Source organism: Protopterus annectens, chromosome 8.part0 (genome assembly GCF_019279795.1).
Source record: "Protopterus annectens isolate FY-2018-M chromosome 8.part0, PAN1.0, whole genome shotgun sequence".
NCBI classification, from domain to species: domain Eukaryota; kingdom Metazoa; phylum Chordata; order Ceratodontiformes; family Protopteridae; genus Protopterus; species Protopterus annectens.
In genome coordinates this window covers 270985395-271005578 of record NC_056741.1, presented here as the reverse complement: position 1 = coordinate 271005578, position 20184 = coordinate 270985395, and the positions used below count along the sequence as shown (strand labels likewise).

At 39.2% G+C, this 20184-nt stretch overlaps 1 protein-coding gene across 1 annotated transcript in view; it reads right to left on the bottom strand.

Annotated features, from left to right (window-relative positions):
* Positions 1–20184, bottom strand: part of LOC122808219 (extracellular calcium-sensing receptor-like) — a 159048-nt gene that overhangs the window by 41586 nt on the left and 97278 nt on the right. The window contains exon 3 of the mRNA XM_044079182.1: positions 3863–3986. Coding sequence (XP_043935117.1) covers positions 3863–3986 — 124 coding nt within the window. The remainder of the gene's footprint in view (positions 1–3862; positions 3987–20184) is intronic.

The window sequence follows — 20184 nt, the reverse complement described above, 5'->3', positions numbered from 1 at the left end:
CAATGTAGACAAGAACAACCAGGATTACCTCTTGCTACAATGCATGGACAAAACTTAGAAATCTGCTTGACAAGCAAAAATAACTGCATTTTAGATTTAATGTAATGTGTAATAACTTGAATGACTTGATGGTTAATGGACACTCCTGCAAATATTTTTTTTTATTTTGTGTGTGAGGTTTAATTGAAAATTTTTCATTTATTATTTTCACAAATCTCTAACTTTAAATATTGTTGTGAATATTTTACAAATTGAAAATCCAATAAAGCCTTAAAAAAAAACGAAAGAAATACTTGACTGACTGAAGGAATGAGTGGGCGTGACCAGATGTTGTACCCGTGAGGAAGTAAGACTGATGCAATTAAATATAAAACATTGGCTGCTTGTCATCATGGGTGGAGTAATTTAAAGTGTGGTGGAGTGGATGGGGTTGTGGATTGAAAATGGTGCACACCAATGGTTTGCAACATATATCTTTATAAGTCCACATATGAAAATCACACTGTAAACTGAGACAGCTCTGTGGTGACTGGGGGTAGTATATGAGTTAAGTTAAGCCAATTCAAGGTGCAGAAATGTTGTGACTCTACAACATATATTCAGCCTGATGACATACATAGATAAAATAAAGCCCCATCTGCAGCCCAGATAACCTGACTTAAATTAATTGCTTGGATATCTAGTAGCTGGCATGCATGATAGGAGTGCCTAACCTGGGAGAAGTTTCTACTAGCATGAGTGAATTGTTCTTCAAGTATTCATGGAGGCTAGGACATAGAATGAAAGCTGGGCTGGGTATGTGGGAGGACAGAGGAGGTATGATTATCCTAGAGCACAGGTTAGACATTTAATCAGGAAGTCAGTTATCATAGCCTGTCCTACCTCTCAGCTGAGAAGTCATCATGTTTAGGGGTAAAAGCTAATAAAAGCCCTAAGGTGTAGTCTAATATATGTGATGTTGCTGGCTTCTCACTCCACACTGTCTTCCACCCAAGAGGTTCTACTTCCCATTCCTAACCTGCTTGTCATATCCTCAGCTGGGAGAGGATACCATCTGGCACCCCATAACAAAATTAATAAATATGGGCAGTACAGATAGGAAGGCAAAAGAGACTTTAAATCACTGCATCAGAATGGAAAGAAATCCATGTCAACTGATGTCCATGTCCAAGCTGTGCTTGGATACAAGAAACCACACCATTGTACACGGATTTGTGATAATAGGATGAGGACACAGAGCTTGTCAGCAGTGACTATGTAGAAACCCTGACAAAGAAAAAGTGAATAGGAAACTCTACTCACTTACTGAGACAGAAAACATGAGTTACAAAGTTTAATGAAGGAATCCCTGTACTAGCTAGTACAATTAAGTGATGGTATCCTTGCCCGATGTTATCACTAAGCAGCCCTCCAAAGTTTTTATCCCAGCAGTAGGGTGTTTATTTTGCTGTAAGGTGGGGGAGCAACCAAAGACACACTTTATCCTGGACAGAATGCAACAAAAAAAGCAACTTATATGCATAGTGGGAGGATGCATACTATCAGACTAAATAGTAGAAAAGGCAGAAAGGAAGAAAATAAATTATGCTTATAAACATTGGCAGTGATACTTTATCTATCATCTCTACAAAGATTATGTAAGGCATAAGCCTTTATGGCATTAGGAATTTATTTCATATAATTCTGCTTTTTTTTAATTTGTTACGTCTGATCAAGTGTGATATGTATAAAAGCTACTGTTTGTTTTGTATGGAAGACACTGATTGTACCCTGAATTGGTTTACTTATAATTATTACGTTGTATTTAATGTTTGTGTGTTTTTCCTGCTCAGCTATGTAGTCTGCCCTCCAAGGAATAATTTAGACAATGGATTAAATCAGTGAGAAAATGCCTGCCAGTGGTCTGTGAAATGAAATATAAACTTTGTGTACTTGTTTATCCACTTGTTCGTACTGGAGTGTGCAGACTGATGTCATAAAATGAAAGCAAGTTAAAGGTGCTGTTTGTTTTCATTTTATGACATCAGTCATAAAATGAAAGCAAGTTGAAGGTGCTGTTTGTTTTTGCAGATCTTTTGGGAAGTAAAATTGGCTAAGAAACTAAGAAATCTGATTGAGTAAAAAGATTGCATAAACTATACTTGTCTCACACATAATTGTGCACTCATTGAGTGCATAAAAAAATCATGGCATTTCATAACTGAAATAGCACCTGGAAAGCTGTATGCCAAAAAGATATGCAGTGTAGTCTTCTCTCAACGATTAAGCACAAGAAATCTGGATATAGCCTAAAACAATGGGGGAACAAAGGCCCAGAAACAGGGACAACTTTTAAATATTGCTCTTATAAGCCTAGAAAGTTGCTAATATAAAAGCTGCTTAGTATGCGTTTTCTGAAAGATATGAGGTCTGAAACTCAAATGTCTGTCATAATTTAGTTACTTCAGTCATCAATCACTTGCCAGAAAACTACAAATATTATGAGGAACAGACCAAAAATGTGAGGCAGAAATATGGACGTTCTGCAAAAATCTAGACAACTGAGAGGTATGAGGGTAGTAAGCCAGAATACTAAGAGGGTGCAATAATATCTGTTTATCAAATAACTCGGCATGCAGACATACACGCGCGCGCACACAAACACACACACACACACAAACACACACACACACACACACACACACACACACACACACACACACACACACACACACACACACACTCACACACACACACCTACAGACACAGATATACATACACAGACACACAATTTACTTATATAACATAGTACAAATGTTGGTAAGTACAGACATCCAAGGTCGCTTATGTGCTTAGTTATAAATGACCATGCTTTACTGCAATTATAAAATTAAATAAATAAAAATGAAAAAAAAATAACAAAAGGAGAAATATGCAGCATTAAAAGTACATTAATTGGATATATTACTAAACACAAGCTAACTCTGTCTCTTTTATACGGCTCATTTCTGAAGGGAAAAGAAAGCTGCTAATGTAAGAGATGTTTCAAGTAACCTAACGTAAATGTCAGAAAATAACCTTGCTACAGCATAGCACACCCATCATAGGTAATGGATAGCAACAATCTCTCTTGCTGAGCTTCAGAATATTATTTAGACTGATGATAAAGTAGTATGAACTCCTTATAGTAGGCTATGCAATAAGATTAGCAGCTGTATTAATGTTGTGTCATTGCATTGTAAAACCAGTGAATCAAGGCAGGCACATCAAAAGCAAGCATCAGGATATTGTCCAAAATAGGATCAGCTTACTGCAGACATTGGAAGAAGCATGTAGCTCAAAGTTTGATCCTTAAGTTTTATTCAAACTGCAGACCAATTGGAATACGTCACTCATAATTATTTCCAGCCACAGCTAAAAGTACTATTATCATTACGTTACAGTTGGCCAACTAGAAGATCGTTTGTCAATCAATCATACTGCTTTCTTGCCCGAACTAAAAGAATTGAAGAGATATCAGTTCTGTCATCTGATGATTTGTGGCAACATGGTTTTCAGGACATGTGATGATATATCACACGTTTGCCCAAGTGTTGCTATTATTTATTTTAGTTTCAGTCATTTTTTTTCTTTTTTTTCCCAAAGATAAATATAAAGAAACAACACATTCTATTAAAGGTCAATAATAATGTACAAAGAAAATAAGTGAATGGATTAATATCACATTATCTTTGAAGTAATAGGCTCTAAACTCAGGGCTTCAAGTTTGCTAGTTGAGTTCCGTACAGCAGAATATTAGTCTAACTCTAATTTGAAATGATACAAAATAACTTTTCTTAATGTTATATTTTCTCTTTATAACCTGTGTAGTTGCTTTGCTTACCTGTTTGATTAGCAATTTCACCTTCTGAACATGGGATACAGTCAAAACAACATATTGGCTGACTTGGCCTGACAGCTCGTCTGTAACCCTGGAAACAACTTTCTGTGCAGACAGAGTGTGGCACCTAAAAAATACAATGTAGGCTAGTTAGCTGTTATCTGCACTAATACCTGATGCTTTTAATTTTTTGACTCTGTTAGGAGCTTTCTTTATGTGTTTTTGCCCCAGTATCTGGCAACAATCAAGACTTCTCCCCATCAATTGCAGAACATTCATTCAATAACACCAGGAATTTTGCCCAGTTTCAGGGCAAGAAACAGTGGGCCATCATTCAGGCAGCTATGAGGGTATGTTTGCCCTTACATGCACCCCTGCAATGAGGTCATTTGTCATGGACTCCACCTTTGGGCAGGTGGACTTGCAATTTGCATTACTGCAAAGGTCCGTAATGCCTTCTTCATGCAAGTGTCTTCATTCACTCATCTATACTTTAGGTTATCACCAAGCAGTGAGTTGATGACCTTAATGTCTAACCATGCCACACAGCTGCATTAAAATGACTCATCTGAGGGATTATAACCCAGCCAATGGGGATGCACAAGCCAGTGCATTAATTTGTGCTGGTCCCAAGCCTGGATAAATGGGGAGGGTTACATCAGGAAGGGCATCTGGCATAAAATTTTGCCAAATCATACATGTGGACAACAGTACAGATATACATACCAGATAGGTTGAGGCCCGGGTTAACAACGACCGCCACCACTACTGTTGGCCAACAGGGTGCTGGTGGAAATTGGGCTACTGTTGGCCAAAGGAGGAGAAGAGGGGGAAGGCATGCCCAAAGGCAGGTAAAGGCTAGGACTGTGATATTGAAGGTTGGAACTTTGAATGTTGGCAGTATGACTGGTATAGGGAGAGAGCTAGCTAATATGATGGACCGAAGGAAGGTTGGTATATTGTGTGTGCAAGAGACAAGATGGAAGGGGAGCAAGGCTAGGTGCATTGGAGGTGGGCTCAAATTGTTTTATCATGGTGTGGATGGGAGGAGAAATGGCATAGGAGTTATCCTGAAGGAACAGTATGCTAAGAGTGTTTTAGAGGTGAAAAGAATGTTGGATAGAGTGTTGTTTATGAATCTGGAAATTGATGGTGTAATGATGAATGTTGTTAGTGCATATGCTCCACAAGTTGGGTGTGCGATGGATGAGGAAAGAAACATTTTGGAGTGAGTTGGATGAAGTGGTGATGGCTGTACCCAAGGGGGAGAGACTGATGAGTGGAGCAGATTTCAATAGGTATGTCGGTTAAGGGAACAGAGGGGATGAGGAAGTGATGGGTAGGTATGGTGTTAAGCAAGGAATGCAGAAGGTCAGATGGTAGTGGATTTTGTGAAAAAGATGGACATGGCTGTGATTAATATGTATTTTAACAAAAGGGAGGAGCATAGGGTGACATACAAGAGTGGAGGAAGATGCACACAGGTGGATTATATCTTATGTAGAAGGGCCAGTCTGAATGAGATTGGAGACTGTAAAGTGGTGGCAGGGGAAAGTGTAGTTAGGCAGCATAGGTGGTTTGTAGGATGACATTGGTGATCAAGAAGAGGAGGAGGAGTGTGAGGGCAGCACCAACGATCAAATGGTGGAAAATGAAAAAGGGTAATTATGAGGTGGAGTTCAGGGAAGAGTTAAGAAAGGCACTGGGTGGCAGTGAAGAGTTACCAAATAGCTGGGTAACTACAGCAGAGCTAGTAAGAGAGATGGCTAGAAAAGTGCTTGGTGTGACATCTGGAAAGAGGAAGGAGGACAAGGAGACCTGGTGGTGGAATGAGGAAGTACAGGAGAGTATACAGAGAAAGAGGGTGGCGAAGAAGAAATGGGGTTGTCAGAGAGATGAAGAAAGTAGACAAGAGTATAAGGAGATGAGGTGCATGGCAAAGCGAGAGGTGGCGAAGGCTAAGGATAAGGCGTATGAAGAGTTGCATGAAAGGTTGGACACTAAGGAGAGAGAAAAGGCCCTGTACCAATTGGCTAGACAGAGTTACCGAGCTAGTAAAGATGTGCAGCAGGTAAAGGTGATAAAGGATAATGAGGGAAACGTACTCACAAGCAAGGACAGTGTGTTAAGCAGATAGAAAGAGTCGTTTGAGGGGCTGATGAATGAAGAGAATGAGAGGGAGAGAAGGTTGGATGATGTGCGGATAGTGAATCATGAAGTGCAGTGGATTAGCAAGGAGGAAGTAAGGATAGCTATGAAGAGGATGAAGAATGGAAAGGCTGTTGGTCCAGATGACATATCTGTGAAAGCATGGAGGTGTTTAGGTGAAATGGCAGTGGAGTTTTTAACTAGATTGTTTAATGAAATCTTAGAAAGTGAGAGGATGCCCGAGAAATGGAGAAAAAATGTTTTGGTACCGATTTTTAAGAATAAGGGTGATGTGCAGAGCTGTACTAACTACAGAGGGATTAAATTGATCTGTCACACCATGAAGTTATGGAAAAGAGTAGTGGAAGCTAGGTTAAGCAGGGACGTGATGATTAGTGATCAGCAGTATGGTTTCATGCCGGGAAAGAGCACTACAGATGCGATGTTTGCTCTGAGAGTGTTAATGGAGAGGTACAGAGAAGGTCAGAAGGAGTTGCATTGTGTCTTTGTGGACTTAGAGAAAGCGTATGACAGGGTGCCTAGAAAGGAGTTGTGGTATTGCATGAGGAAGTCAGGAGTGTCAGAGATGTATGTAAGAGTGGTACAAGATATGTACGAGGGTAGTGTGACAGCGGTGAGGTCTGCGGTGGGAGTGATAAATTAATTTAAGGTGGAGGTGGGATTACATCAAGAATCAGCTCTGAGCCCTTTCTTATTTGCAACGGTGATGGACAGGTTGGCAGACAAGATCAGACAGGATTCCACATGGGCTATGATGCTTGTAGATGACATTGTGATCTGTAGTGAGAGTAGGGAACAGGTGGAAGAGACCCTGGAGAGGTGGAGATATGCTCTAGAGAGAAGAGGAATGAAGGTCAGCAGGACTAAGACAGAATATATGTGTATGAATGAGAGGGAGGATAGAGGAATGGTGAGGATGCAGGGAGTAGAGGTGGCAAAGGTAGATGAGTTTAAATACTTGGGATCAACAGTTCAGAGTAATGGTGAGTGTGGAAGCGAGGTGAAGAAGAGAGTACAGGCAGGATGGAGTGGGTGGAGAAGAATGTCAGGAGTGATTTGTGACAGACGAGTAGCAGTAAGAGTGAAAGGGAAGGTATACAAGAGGGTAGTGAGACCAGCTATGTTATATGGGTTGGAGACAGTGACTTTGACAAAAAGGCAGGAGTCATAGCTTGACATGGCAGAGTTGAAGATGTTAAGATTTGCACTGGGTGTGACGAGGATGGAACAGGATTAGGAATAAGTATATTAGAGGGTCAGCCCAGGCTGGAAGGTTTGGAGACAAAGCCAGAGAGGCAAGATTACGTTGGTTTGGACATGTGCTGAAGAGGGATGCAGAGTATATTGGGAAAAAGATGCTAAGGATGAAGCTGCCAGGTAACAGGAAAAGAGGAAGGCCTAACATAAGGTTTATGGATGTGGTGAGAGAGGACATGCAGGTGGTTGGTGTGACAGAGCAAGATGCAGAGGACTGGAACAAATGGAAACAGTTGATCTGCTGTGGTGACACCTAACGGGAGCAGCTGAAAGAAGAAGAAGATTTGAGGGATTATGGCATTGTTCCACTGGGTCTATTCTCCCCTTTCCTCCAGGATGGCATTCCCCATTCTCTTCTCCCAGCTCTCTAAGGAGCAAACGTCACCTGTGGCAAGGTCAGGGTTTTATCTCTCTATGCTGATACTGTTGGCCTTTTTGTACTGAGCTTTGAATCCATTTAATAGATATAAGAAAAAGAAAACGTCATGAAAACTCCTGTGAGCCCAAACCTCTGACAGTCCTTTTTCATTTATTTAACAGCAGAAGGAGACAACAGTCTGTTTTATCTGCCCTTATCTTTGTTTTAACAATCTATTTCTCATTTATTCCTCCTTCTCTCACTATTATCAACCTATGTAGTGAAATTCCCCCGTAGATTCATTGTTTACCACCCATCATGAAAGAACAGGGTCTATATTAGAACACCGAACATTTAAAATGTCGAGTGTTCTAATATCCACCCATTTTCAGTGAACGCTGAAAATATCGAAGAAACAGATAACCAATTTTTTTCCTAGGGAAAGAATTTGGTTGTCCATTTCTGTTTCTTCGGTATTTTCAGTGCTCTGGTGGAAAGTTACGGTTCAGGTAACTGTGTGATTGAGTGCGGGTTAGGTTAGGTTAGTTAGGGTTAGGGTGCAGGTTAGGTATGTGTGTGATTGTGTGGGCATGAGGGTTAGGGCGGATTAGGTGAGTTAGGGTTAGGGCGCGGGTTAGTTATGTGTGCGATTGTGTTGACTTGAGGGTTAGGGCTGGTTAGGTGAGTTAGGGTTAGGCTGCAGGTCAGGTAGGTGTGCGATTGTGTGAAAGTGAGGGTTAGAGCGGGGTAGGTGAGTTAGGGTTAGGGCGCGGGTGAGGTGAGTGTGCAATAGTAACGGACCTTAGGGTTAGGGTTTGGGTTAAGGTAAGTGGATAGTTAGTGGTGTGTGTATAGTTTAGTGTAGGGTTAGGGGTAAGAGTTTAGGTGTATGTGTGTGGATTGCTGTTTGTTTGGTGTGCTAGTGTTGTGTGAATGTGTTTTGGAACAGTCAATTTTTTCCTTAGGAAAAAATTCGCTGTTCTGAATTTTCGATGTTTAGTATTTTCGATTGGTAGGGTTCAATATTAGAACACTCGACATTTTGAATGTTCAGTGTTCTAATATAGACCAAAAGAATGCTATCCCGGCCAATAACTCTCTTTGATGAAATTCTTTTGAATATCCAGTACAAAGTTAATGTCAGAAATAGTACAAATGGCATCTTATCCTACCCATGTTCTTCCAGTTCAGAATTTATTTGGCATTTGTTTACCAGGAAAGTGTGAATGGGTCATGAGGTACCCAGTTTCAGTGGAGGCCTGAGTCGAAAAGCTCCAGATACATATGGTTAACAGAATGAAAAACTGGGTTCCTATTACGAGATTGAAAACCTATTTACGTGAATATGAATATGTTGACCTGTATTGCACGAAGTACAGGAACCTCAAACATCCAAAACCGCAAATTCCATAATGTCTATTTGTTTTGGTTGGCCCGTCTGCGGTAGAGCTCCGTAAGGTAAGTGTGCGATAGATAGGACTTTAGGGTTAGGATTTGGGTTAAGGCAAGTGCATAGTTAGGTAATGTATGTAAAATTTAGTGTAGTGTTAGATGTATTTTTTTTTAAGTGTATGTATGTGTATTATTTATTTTGTTTGGGTGTATGTCTGTAGGGGAAGTATGCAGTAGCTACCGACCTTAGGGTTAGGGAGTGATTAAGGACAGTGCATAGTTAGTTGTGTATATGATGTTTAGTGTAGCGTTAAAGTAGGGTTTTGGTGTTTTACTTTAGTTTAGAAGTAGGGTTTGGTTAGTGTATGTATGTGGTTTATTTATTTTGCTTGGGTAGGTACTATGTAGTGGGTGGTGGGGTTGGCCGACTATGATAGTTCGATATTTTATTGCTCGCGGTTTAGTGCATTCAGGATTTTCATGGTTCGTGGTATAGGGGTCGATGTTTAGTTATTCCCATAAAAGGTTTTTCGATCTTGTAATATAGACCCGAAAAACTATACAGACATAATAAAGTCATAAGAGTGATCTCTCTATAGTAACTTATCTAAGCTTTGTGCAGAGAGGTGATTTTTTCCCCATGTCATTCTGTTTTTAAAAGCAAGGCCCCATTTTTTCTAGCCTCTATGCATGCCGTTCTTATCCATTCCACACATCCTTTTAGTCCCTTTGCTCTGAAGTTTTTCCAACAGTCTCTATCTCGCCTTAGCTGTTGTCCATAACTAAATATAATATTGAAGATGAGTTCTCACTGATGTTTATAAGAATGGTATTTATACTGGGGATATAATTGTATAAACAGTGTTTGCCCTTAGGAGCATACGGCTTTGTTTATTACTATATATAATGTTTAGATTAGTAAAATGAATTCATGAAGATTCATTGGACAAAATAAACTGTGATGGAAAGTAAAGGAAGATCAGTTTGCTGAAAGCAACTTTCAGCGAATCAGAAAAAAAAACTTTTTTGCAGGGGGTAAGTCCCAGTTTATCCAGCATCTCAAGGGAGACCTTTACTCCCCTCTGACTTATCATATAGAAACTCCTCAGTTGCATAGCAGTGGGGAAAAAGTACAAGATTAACAATTAATAAAAGTGGCTTTCAGCAAACTGTCTTTGCAATACTGACAGACAAGCCACAATTGATTGCATTTGACTCCTGACAAAGCTAACACATGTTAGCAAATGACTGAATGCTTATATTACTGCTATGTTTTCTTGTTTATTTCAAGTTAGTGTAAAGACTGAAATTTATAAATATAAATATATTTATTTAGCTGATTTTTTTTTTTTTAATTTTGTCACATATTAGTAAAAATCCATTTGATCAAAGTGTTAATCACATGGGCTATAACTGGATTTTGGTGAGTGATATTTTTGCCTAGTGGTTCATGTTGTGACTTGATAAGGTGCATGGAGCGGTGGACTCAGTCCAGTAAACAAATGATCTTCTCTTGCCCACTCCACTCATTTTTATTGTTGCGTTATCTGCATTGAGGCAGATCTGAGGCATCAACACTTTCAGAACTTCTCCAGATGTCAAACTCTCCCTTTCCCATAATGCTATGCACTGAGACTCTTCAGATCTCATTTGTCATTCTAAGTACACAGATGCAATTCTCCAGTGCTCTGCTTAAGTAAATTTTTCAGACATGCGAGAGCTTATATTTCTTGTATAATCTATTTCTTTTTACTGTAGAGTTTCCCCTTATTACTTTTTCACATTATTTCCCAAATTTTCATGAACAAAATTACCACAAAAAATTATTTTTAGTCTCTCTCTCTCCTTTCAAAGGTATACTGAGTCCTAGACTTTTGCTGTGATATGGATGTTGATTATGGATAAGGCTTCAGGCTTCAATAAGTGCCTTAAGTGAGGGCACAGAATTTCTTCTTAGGTCCCTTACTCTCATTGTGTATCTTATCTTGGTCCTTATCATATGGACATTTGTTCTTCTTTCAGCCAGTAGGTCCTTCTTGATAGGAAAAATAAGTTAAATGTCTGAGGCCTTCTCCACAGTTCACTGAGATATTTGGCTGGATCTTCATCTATAGTAGCTTTGACTACCCAGCAGGATAAATGTAAAAAAACATAGGAATCAAAGTCAACAGTAAATGAAAAAGGCAAAAGTAAAGTAAGAGAGAAAGACATTGATAACACTAAAGATGAAGAAAAGGATAGAGGCAGAGATATTAGTAGAGAAAGGGGCATGAGAGAAGGAAAAAGAGGAAAAGACCTGTGGAGTCTGTAGCTTAGATCATCCCAGCTCCTAAGGTAACTAAGTCCCCAGGGCTATGGCTGTTTCTGATCTAAATTGGCCTCAGCCTCATGTCCATTTTTCACTGACCCCAAGACCGTTATCATCTCAGATCATTCACCAAAATGACCATCATTTCCTGACTCATAGTCTTCAGAAAATGAGCATTCCAGATTTGTGAGTTCCAGATCACCTTCCACTGAATGAATTAAGTCCGTTAAATCTTCTAAGAGGTTAGATGATATAGACTAACAGAGGGTAATAACAGCCACTGTGAAAGCTCAGATAGATATAAGAGTCATTCTATCTACCCTCACAATGAGGGCAGACAGGACTGGTCCTCCTACTCTCCTTAATTTTGATCTTTTCCTGGTTCCAATCTCAGACACAGTTTTGTGGACAAGGACTCTGCTAATCATTCTGTCAGTGTTGATAGTTTTGAACACTTCACTGTCAATATTTCCTTGAAGCTTACCTTTTTGATATCCTGCATTTTTTCTGACAGTCAAGCATCTGCTTCTAAGTAGTGTGATAAGCTATATACAGTATCCCAGTCCCATACATATCTTTTTCTATTCCCAGGTGCATATTCTGCATTAATTTTCCTGTTAAAGTCAGCTGCTCCCAAACTTCTGTGAGCTGCCTGTCTTAACCCTTGTGATAAAGTGGGACAGGTTTGAAGATGTTTGGTAATAAAGTTTATTACTCTTCTTCCACCTTGGCCTTCTGAATTGTAAATTGTCATGCATACATGGCTAAGTTTTTTGTTGGTGTCTTATTATAATTTAAGAAATTTAACTGTTATTGTCCCTTCTTCAGATACTAAAGTATTTATGTGTTCTGCAGAACCTGTTACGTCTCAGAAAATTAAATATTCTTAGAAATGTACTTATGATACTGCTGTTGTTCCAGAGATGCTGTCAATGGTTCTGTTTTTGAGAAGATTTGCTTAATAATATTGTCAACATTTACCAGAGGATGCTGAAACTGAAATAATGTTAAATGGGTTAAGAAGTGCTATTTGGTCTTTCTCTGTGGAGACCCTTAATGGGTTTATTGAATGGGGAAAGATATTCAGGGGGTTACACAGATTGTTCAACCTTCCTTTTCCTAAATATAATAGAAACATTTCTTTCAGCTCAGTTTTTTAAGAAGCAGAAGAATTCTGAACAAGGCTCAAGCAAACAAAATTTCAGGAAACAGTGGTGAGGTTCAACGAAGAAGGGCTGACCTCTCCAGAACAAAGGCCAATATAAAATAATCAGACTGATTAAATTCTCTCTCAGGATTTTCCCATTCCTGTCCCTTGCAATTCTATAAATCTGTCCAAGGATTTAGATCTTATCTTCCCTCTGTGTACCAGATAACCTCAGATGTTCAGATTTTGAAATTCATTCTTAAATGTTACATCTAACAGTGGGACTCCCTTAATCAATTTCATGGAATTCTTCCACATCTTTCCAATCAGACTAGCACACTTTCTTAGATGTTACAGCTAGCAGTGGGACTCCCTTAATCAATTTCATGGAATTCTTCCAAATCTTTCCAATCAGACTGGCATGCTTCCTCCTGTTCTGAATCAGATGTTGCCTCAGGTGATAATAGAGCCTGTTCCTTCAGATCAAACATGGAAAGAACGTTATTCTAGAATTTTTCTGGTGACAAAAACTGAAGGAATTTGCAGACCTGCCTTAGACTTTTTTTTTTTTTTGTAAATCTTTAAATCATAGTTCCAAAATTTAAAATGCTTTCTCTACAGTGTCTGTTACACCTCATTCATCCTGCCAGTTTTCTAGTACCTTAGATTTAAAAAAAATGTTTACTATCACTTTACAATCAACAATGCTTTCAGGTTCTTTCTGCATTTCTCTTTGTCTGGTTTGCATTTTCAGTTTGCTTTTTGTCATTTGGATTACTGACATCCTCAAGAATGTTAACAAAAAGTCTGGCTCCTATAATAGTTGCTTACGGGTTGCAGGGCATCCACACTTTCCACTACTTAGATGATTGCCTGACTTTTACAGATTCCTTCACAGCTTGTCAATAATTCCTGGTTTGGGTACTAAACCTATTTCTGAGCCTAGGATTTCAGGTGAATTGAGGGAAATCTTCTCTCATTCCTTCTCACAAAATGGTGTTTGCAGGATGACTTCTAGATACAACAACTATGATGACATTCTTCCTTAACATAAAGTAAAGGGTTAAAGGGAATAATTTCTTCTATTTTCAAACCAGACTCAGAGATATGCCAGAAAATATCTCAGAATTCTAGGTTTGATGGTTGCAACTATTCTCATGATTTCTTTTGCCATACTTCACATGGGAAAAGCTTCAGTGCTTTGTCATATCAGTGAAGACTCAACACAAGCATCCTCTATAAATTTGAGTTCTGGGGGGCTGTAAAAAAGGAGTTAGAATAAAGTGTGAATCAGTTGCTGCCAAACCCAGGCTTTCCTTCCTCCTTGCCAACTCTCACTCAATGTGCAACAACAGATTTTTTAGACTTTGCTTGAGGAGCTGTATACAAGGAAGTGAAAGTGCAAGGTCTATGGAGCAAACAAGATAAGTTAAAACACAAAATATTGGGAAATGATGGCCTTAAAAGCCTCCTCAAATCTTTGAACTGTCTTTGGACTCTGGGCTCTAACTTGAATTAGTTTAGACTAAGTCCAATATTCTCCCTAACAGATTCAATCTAGAGAACATCTGTTGCTTTTGGTGTAAAATGCTCCAAGTTAAATAGGTTCATAGGTTCATAGGTCAGTACTAGGCTATCAGCCCTAGGGCCTATACAAGCCTAGCCATAACAATTCCCTGGCTATTTCTTCCCACAATATTTACTTCCCTGGATCCCTGTCTAGCAGGGGGACTGATGTGATCCCTGGGGTGAATTTCCTATCCCATGTATGGGCAATCTATTCCAGAGTCTGGGGGACCTCTGGGTCAGGAACCTATCCCTCCAGCATGTTTTGTCAGTCATGAATCAGCTCTTTTCCTTTGAAATTTGGTAGCTATTAAGGCATAAATACTATGTGTTTGCCAACAAACTGTACAGATTAAGTTGCCGGAGATCACCTCAGACATTTCTTTTATCAGTTTTTAGGTTTCCTGTACCATGGTTTTCTCTACCCTGAAAAGATTTCAGCAATATGACCTTCTTGCTTGCTCATCAAAATGTATCTCCACAAAATCATAAAATGACAAACCATCTTATCTGTGCTACCTGCATCCACAGCATGTACTCTTTGCAAAGTTACTGTTTGGCTGCTTTAATGAAAAACAAATCTAGAATCTGAAATAAATCTATTTTTCCTGTTACCTTATAATGACAACTCGATTTATCAAAATAGTCTTAATTCTGGACACTGTTATTGTCAAACACAGCTACTATTGTTTTATATCTTTTAAATGAGTTTAAGTGATGTACTATCTATTTCTCCTACATGCTGTTAATATCCTTTAAGAGGAAGTGTTGCATTGTATCTGACATATTTCCCATATAAGAAAAAACAATGACCACAAGCTAGGTTAGGAACACTCCATCCACAAACCAGACAATGAAAAGAAAAAAAATGATTAGTGGACTCCCACGTTTGATGCAGCAACTCCACACACTTTAATGTCACATAAAAACACAAAAACAACAAACAGAGACCACAAGTAAAAAGGTGAGTGCCTTCACAGTCTATAGTATGATTGCTTCTTCAGCCCTAATAAGAGCAACTCTCCTACTCTATATATACCAGTCAAATACCAATTAACTAATTAAGTACACACCTAAAAGCACAATGCAACCTGCAAATACACCTAATATTTTATAAAGCTCATTCAACCCAGGAAATCTGTCTCCACCTGAATGATTGGGTTTCTATAAAACCACTGTTGAAGGCATGACAACTTAAGAACTGAACCTCAGAGCTTTATATAACAGTATTTATTTGGAGATGTTGCTGCTATGTTTACATATGACTTGTTTTTATATGATGTTTTTATACGTGATGTTTTTATATATGATGTTTTATATATATGATGTATTTATGTGTAAGTTTATGTATTTTATTGTCTCTATCCTCACAAAAGCAGTACTAAGCAGGTTGCAAGTGCATTTTGAGATTTAGACTTCTAGCATTGAGCAGCATGACCCTCAGGTTGCAGTTCTTTATAGCTGTTACGGTGGTAATTTGGTCTTTAGAACACCACCTAAAAAAGGCATTATAGGGGTGGCATGAGCCTTGGCCAGTATCCAGAAGCCCAGGGGTGAAAGATGCAGGCCATCTCTAGCAAAGCATTGAGTTCTGTCAGTCATGTCATCCCAGGCAGGCAGATAATGGCTCCCCTTAGAATGACACCAGAAACTTAGCCAATTGCTGAAATCAGTCATTTTCTGCTTGTGCTGTGGTATCATTCTGGGTGATGGTAGGATGCTGCTCAGAGCTAGGGTCATACCCGCCTGGGCTACATAATCCCAGAGCTCCTCCTTGTCTCTTTTCATGTAGTCCAGGGAGGTACATTTTAGGTCATTCACACCCACATGTACAATAACAGAGTCATATTTGTACCTGTTGTTAAGGGACCTAAGTGCATGCATTATGTGGTGGATCCTGGCACCTGACAGGCAGCTGACTGTTGCTTTCTCCTTATTCAACCTAGTGAGTGGGACATCAGTGTGCCTCACTATCGAGTCACTTATGGCTAGTGTGTTGGGCATACTGTTTTGCCTTAGGGGCTTTGGTTGAGTGGCACACTGTTTAGGAGAGTTATGTGTCTCATGATTAGTGTTGTGTTTTGGTGGTCGAGTGCATTTCTGCCTTGGAGGTCTCTGCTGTTTGGGTAGATTTTTATTGAGAGCCTCAGCGAAGGTGGGTGCGTGGTTTGTGTTTTTATGCAAAGACAGTGCTGGTGTGTGATTTGGAGGGCTACGTGTTCCATGTGGTGTGGTGCAAGTGTTGACCTTCTCCTCCTGACCAGATATTCTGGTCTTGGCTGGAGACTGCGTGGCTTCCAAGTTGGATATATAAATGCATCTCTTGCAAGTCTGAGTGTTGGGAGGTAAGAGGAGAGGGTTGTCAGTGTACATGAGGCAGTTGCTACATTGCCTCAGGATGCCCAGGTTCACCAGGTTAATAGGAGAAAGCACAGGGAACTGACCTTTAGACATCCCTGGAGGGGTGGGCATTAATAATATGTGCTGGAGCTGTTATCTTGTAAAATGTTTAGTGCTGGTAGCACTTTTGTGTGCTACAATAATTGCTACAAGAAGTCTGGTAGAGTGCTAAACTAATAAGTTAGTAAAAGTGCAGGAGAGGTGAGAACTAGCAGATCAAAGGGAAAAATTGAAGAGCAGACTGTGGCACCACTCAGAAACTTACAAACAGTCCTAGATACAGCAAATCTTTATCTGGACTAGACTAGTTACAGGAAAGGCAGGAAAAGCACAAACACAGGCTTTTAAATGAGAAAGTTGAAAGAGATGAAAAAACTGCCCAAATGGCCAATAAACTACAATTTCTGGGCCAGAAACCACTCCTCCTGTGGTAAATAGGCTACCTAGTGCTTACCACTCCCACTGACAAGCTTGATATCTGGAAGGGCTGTAATAAATTCTCTGCTAATTTATCCTGTGTAGTCCTGGACAAAAGGGATGAATGCATCTGTCTCATATCGCCTACTTAGAAGTAATTTCTGCTTGACTTACAAAGCGATGTCTGACCCGGAAATGCTACATCTAAAGAAATCCCAATCCCTCTGCACCACACATTCCAGAGACCTCAACCTCATTACCACAATCAACAGAACAAACTGGAGGGACAGGCTCATAACCCAGAGATTGCCCATGCTATGGAATAGACTTCCCATACATGTCAAGCAGATTGCCTTGCTCACCCTCTTCAAGAGAAATCTTGATGAGTGGATGGGAAATAGAAAATTCACCCTGAAGATAACTCCAGTGGCTCTACTTGACAGAGGCACTGGGAACTAAGGTCAGGTAGCACGATGCCAGGGTAATCCTATGGCTAGGATTGTAAAGGCCTCAGCACCATTAGCCTAGTACACAACTATGAACCTATGAACCTATGAACAGATGCTATGTAAGAGTTCCTCAGAAAATGATGTTATGACCTTACATGAGTGAATACATTTTATAATTATTTTCGTTTTGCTTAAATTGTTATTTCTACTCGGTATTCAGAACAGTGGATTGACTTTTAAAGCTAAGGCCCTAAACTGATTTTCTTTTAATGATAAAGCTGTAAGATGCAGATACAGCTTGTACCCCCCCCCCCCCAAAAAAAAAAAAAACATGCTTTTTAGGTTCATAGTTTGGTTCTAAGCAAGCAGTTTCCAGAATAATTAAGATCCTAGTACAAATGCACCTATTGAATTACTTTGTAAGCCAAATGCATTCATCCCTTTTGTCCAGGACTACACAGGATAACTCAACAGAGAATTCATTACAGCCCTTCCAGATAGCAAGATTAATTTTGGAAGCAGCCAGAGTACTGCTGTGTTTGACATGTAGGGTGAGCCTGTTCCACAGATGTGGAATGCATTGGGTTCGATATATACATATATATATATATATATATATATATAATGTGTATGTGTGTGTGTGTGTGTGTGTGTGCGTGCGTGCGTGCGTGTGTGTGTGTGTGTGTGTAGTGTCAATAAGTCTTATTTATTTGTTAAGGTAGCTTGTGTTCCTTGAAAAGGATGTTTGAAGAGCCATTGGTTCTATTGAGGTGCATGAAGTCAAATAGGGAAGGGTCGTTCATACCTCAAATACAAGTTAAAGATCACTACAAAGGAATTGGCAAGAGACTGAGTACAAGGAGTGGAGTGCCAGTCTATCTGCATAAATATGAGCCTTGAGACTATTAAGCATCTCTGAAGTCTCATAAATCGAATAATATGCTTAAAAAGGTACACGGCAAATGCAGCAATACATACAGTAATGGGGCTTGTAAGGGGTGGATACAGGGAAGCTAAGACTTCTAGAATTCTAGAGGCGAATTTTGGTCAGACAGAAGGGGTCCGAATGGAGACATGATAAGTCAGCAAGCAAAGGAGAGTAGTATTGCTGGAATTGACTTTATCCTCAAGTCTTAGTGAGTACCTTCACGAGGTGGACTCTCTTTTCACAAAATCTCACAACATGACAATGGTATATAGACTGTATTTTGTAGAGCATATATCATGGATAGAAGTAGGTTACAAAATAAAAAAGATAGCTGGGTGCGCAAGACCCAGGATAAAAAAGTCCTCAATCCTGGTAATGACAGTGCAAAATCCTCAAAACACAGAAACATTCCTGCAATGGCACTAGGTCAGGCCCAGGGGGGAAGATGGCCCCCCAGTTGCAGAAAGAAGCAGACCACAAATATCACAAAAACTGATAGGCCAAAAAAGAGCCATAAAGATGATAGAGTGGACTATTGAGGATAAGAACAATATTATGTATTGTTACTATTTTGCAAGAAGCCCAGAATTTCCAGACAGAAGATATACAAAAAGATTATAAGAACTTAAAGGAAAACAATACTTTTACAAGAAAAACAGTCAGAAGCTTCAAATAAACATTTGTGTTCATTAATACAACAGATTTATGAAAAAAACATTATATATATATACTAAGAAACATTGGGCCATCTGGAAAAAGAAGCAACTGAGGAAGAACAAAATCTAGAAGCTTTTGAAAGGCATAAAATAGAAATATGGACATGGGAAAGAAAGAAAAAGAAAGAAAGAAAGAAAGAAAGAAAGAAAGAAAGAAAGAAAGAAAGAAAGAAAGAAAGAAAGAAAGAAAGAAAGAAAGAAAGAAAGAAAGAAAGAAAGAAAGAAAGAGATCTGATGTGGTGCAATATTTATGCATAGGAGAAAGCTAAATTAATGCACTTACCAAAAGGTAGCCCTGAAGATGCTTGAAGAGAAATACAGGCAAAAGCATCCAGTTATGAAAAAAATCACAATAAAAAATAAAATCACAAAGAGGGAACACAGAACAGAAGATTAATAAAGTAAAAGTAAAATAAAATAAAAGATGAAGTTATGGAATACTTGTGAAGTGAAGGATTTAGTGCAGAAAGTCTAACACAGGTTACATCACACCATGATGAAATGAGTCCCGAAAGTAAGGAGAAACAGAAGGAGCAGGAGACATCTGAAGAAGAAACTATGGACACAGGAAAGAAAAAGAGATTTAATATGGTGCAATAGCTAAGCAAAGGAGAAAGCAAAACTAATCAATGCAAAAAGAGAAGCACCAAAGATATTTGAAGAGAAGTGCAGGCAAAGGCATACAGACATGAACAATTTTTACAATACAAAAAATAAGAAAACAAAGAGGAAAAGTAGAAAAGAGGATTAGTGATGGCAAAGTTACAGAAATAGAAACTGACGTTATGGATTACTTGCGAAGTGAAGGATTTGGTGTAGAAAATCTAGCTCGGGTAACATCACAGCAGGATAGAGCAATGGATCCCCAAATTAAGGAAAAAACAGTAAAGCAGGAAATGTTTGATCAGTTGCCATATGAAGATACTTCAGAGCCTTACATAAAAACCAGTACAAATGTTTAGTTATAGTTGTACAGCAAGAGATGGAACAGGAAACTGTGGCAACTCTGATACACTCAATTCTGTGGAGTGATAGGCCAGTCAGCTCCCATATGAAAGAGCAACAGATTTCACAGGATGAAACTGAAGAGAATGTGGCACAGGAAGATGCTCTGGAACTTCCTGTAGAATGCCTGCAGGAGATGAAGAACAAAGAATGTGCCCTCAGTTTAGAAGAAAATGATCCAAGAGAAGAGCTGCTTGATTTAATAGAAATGGA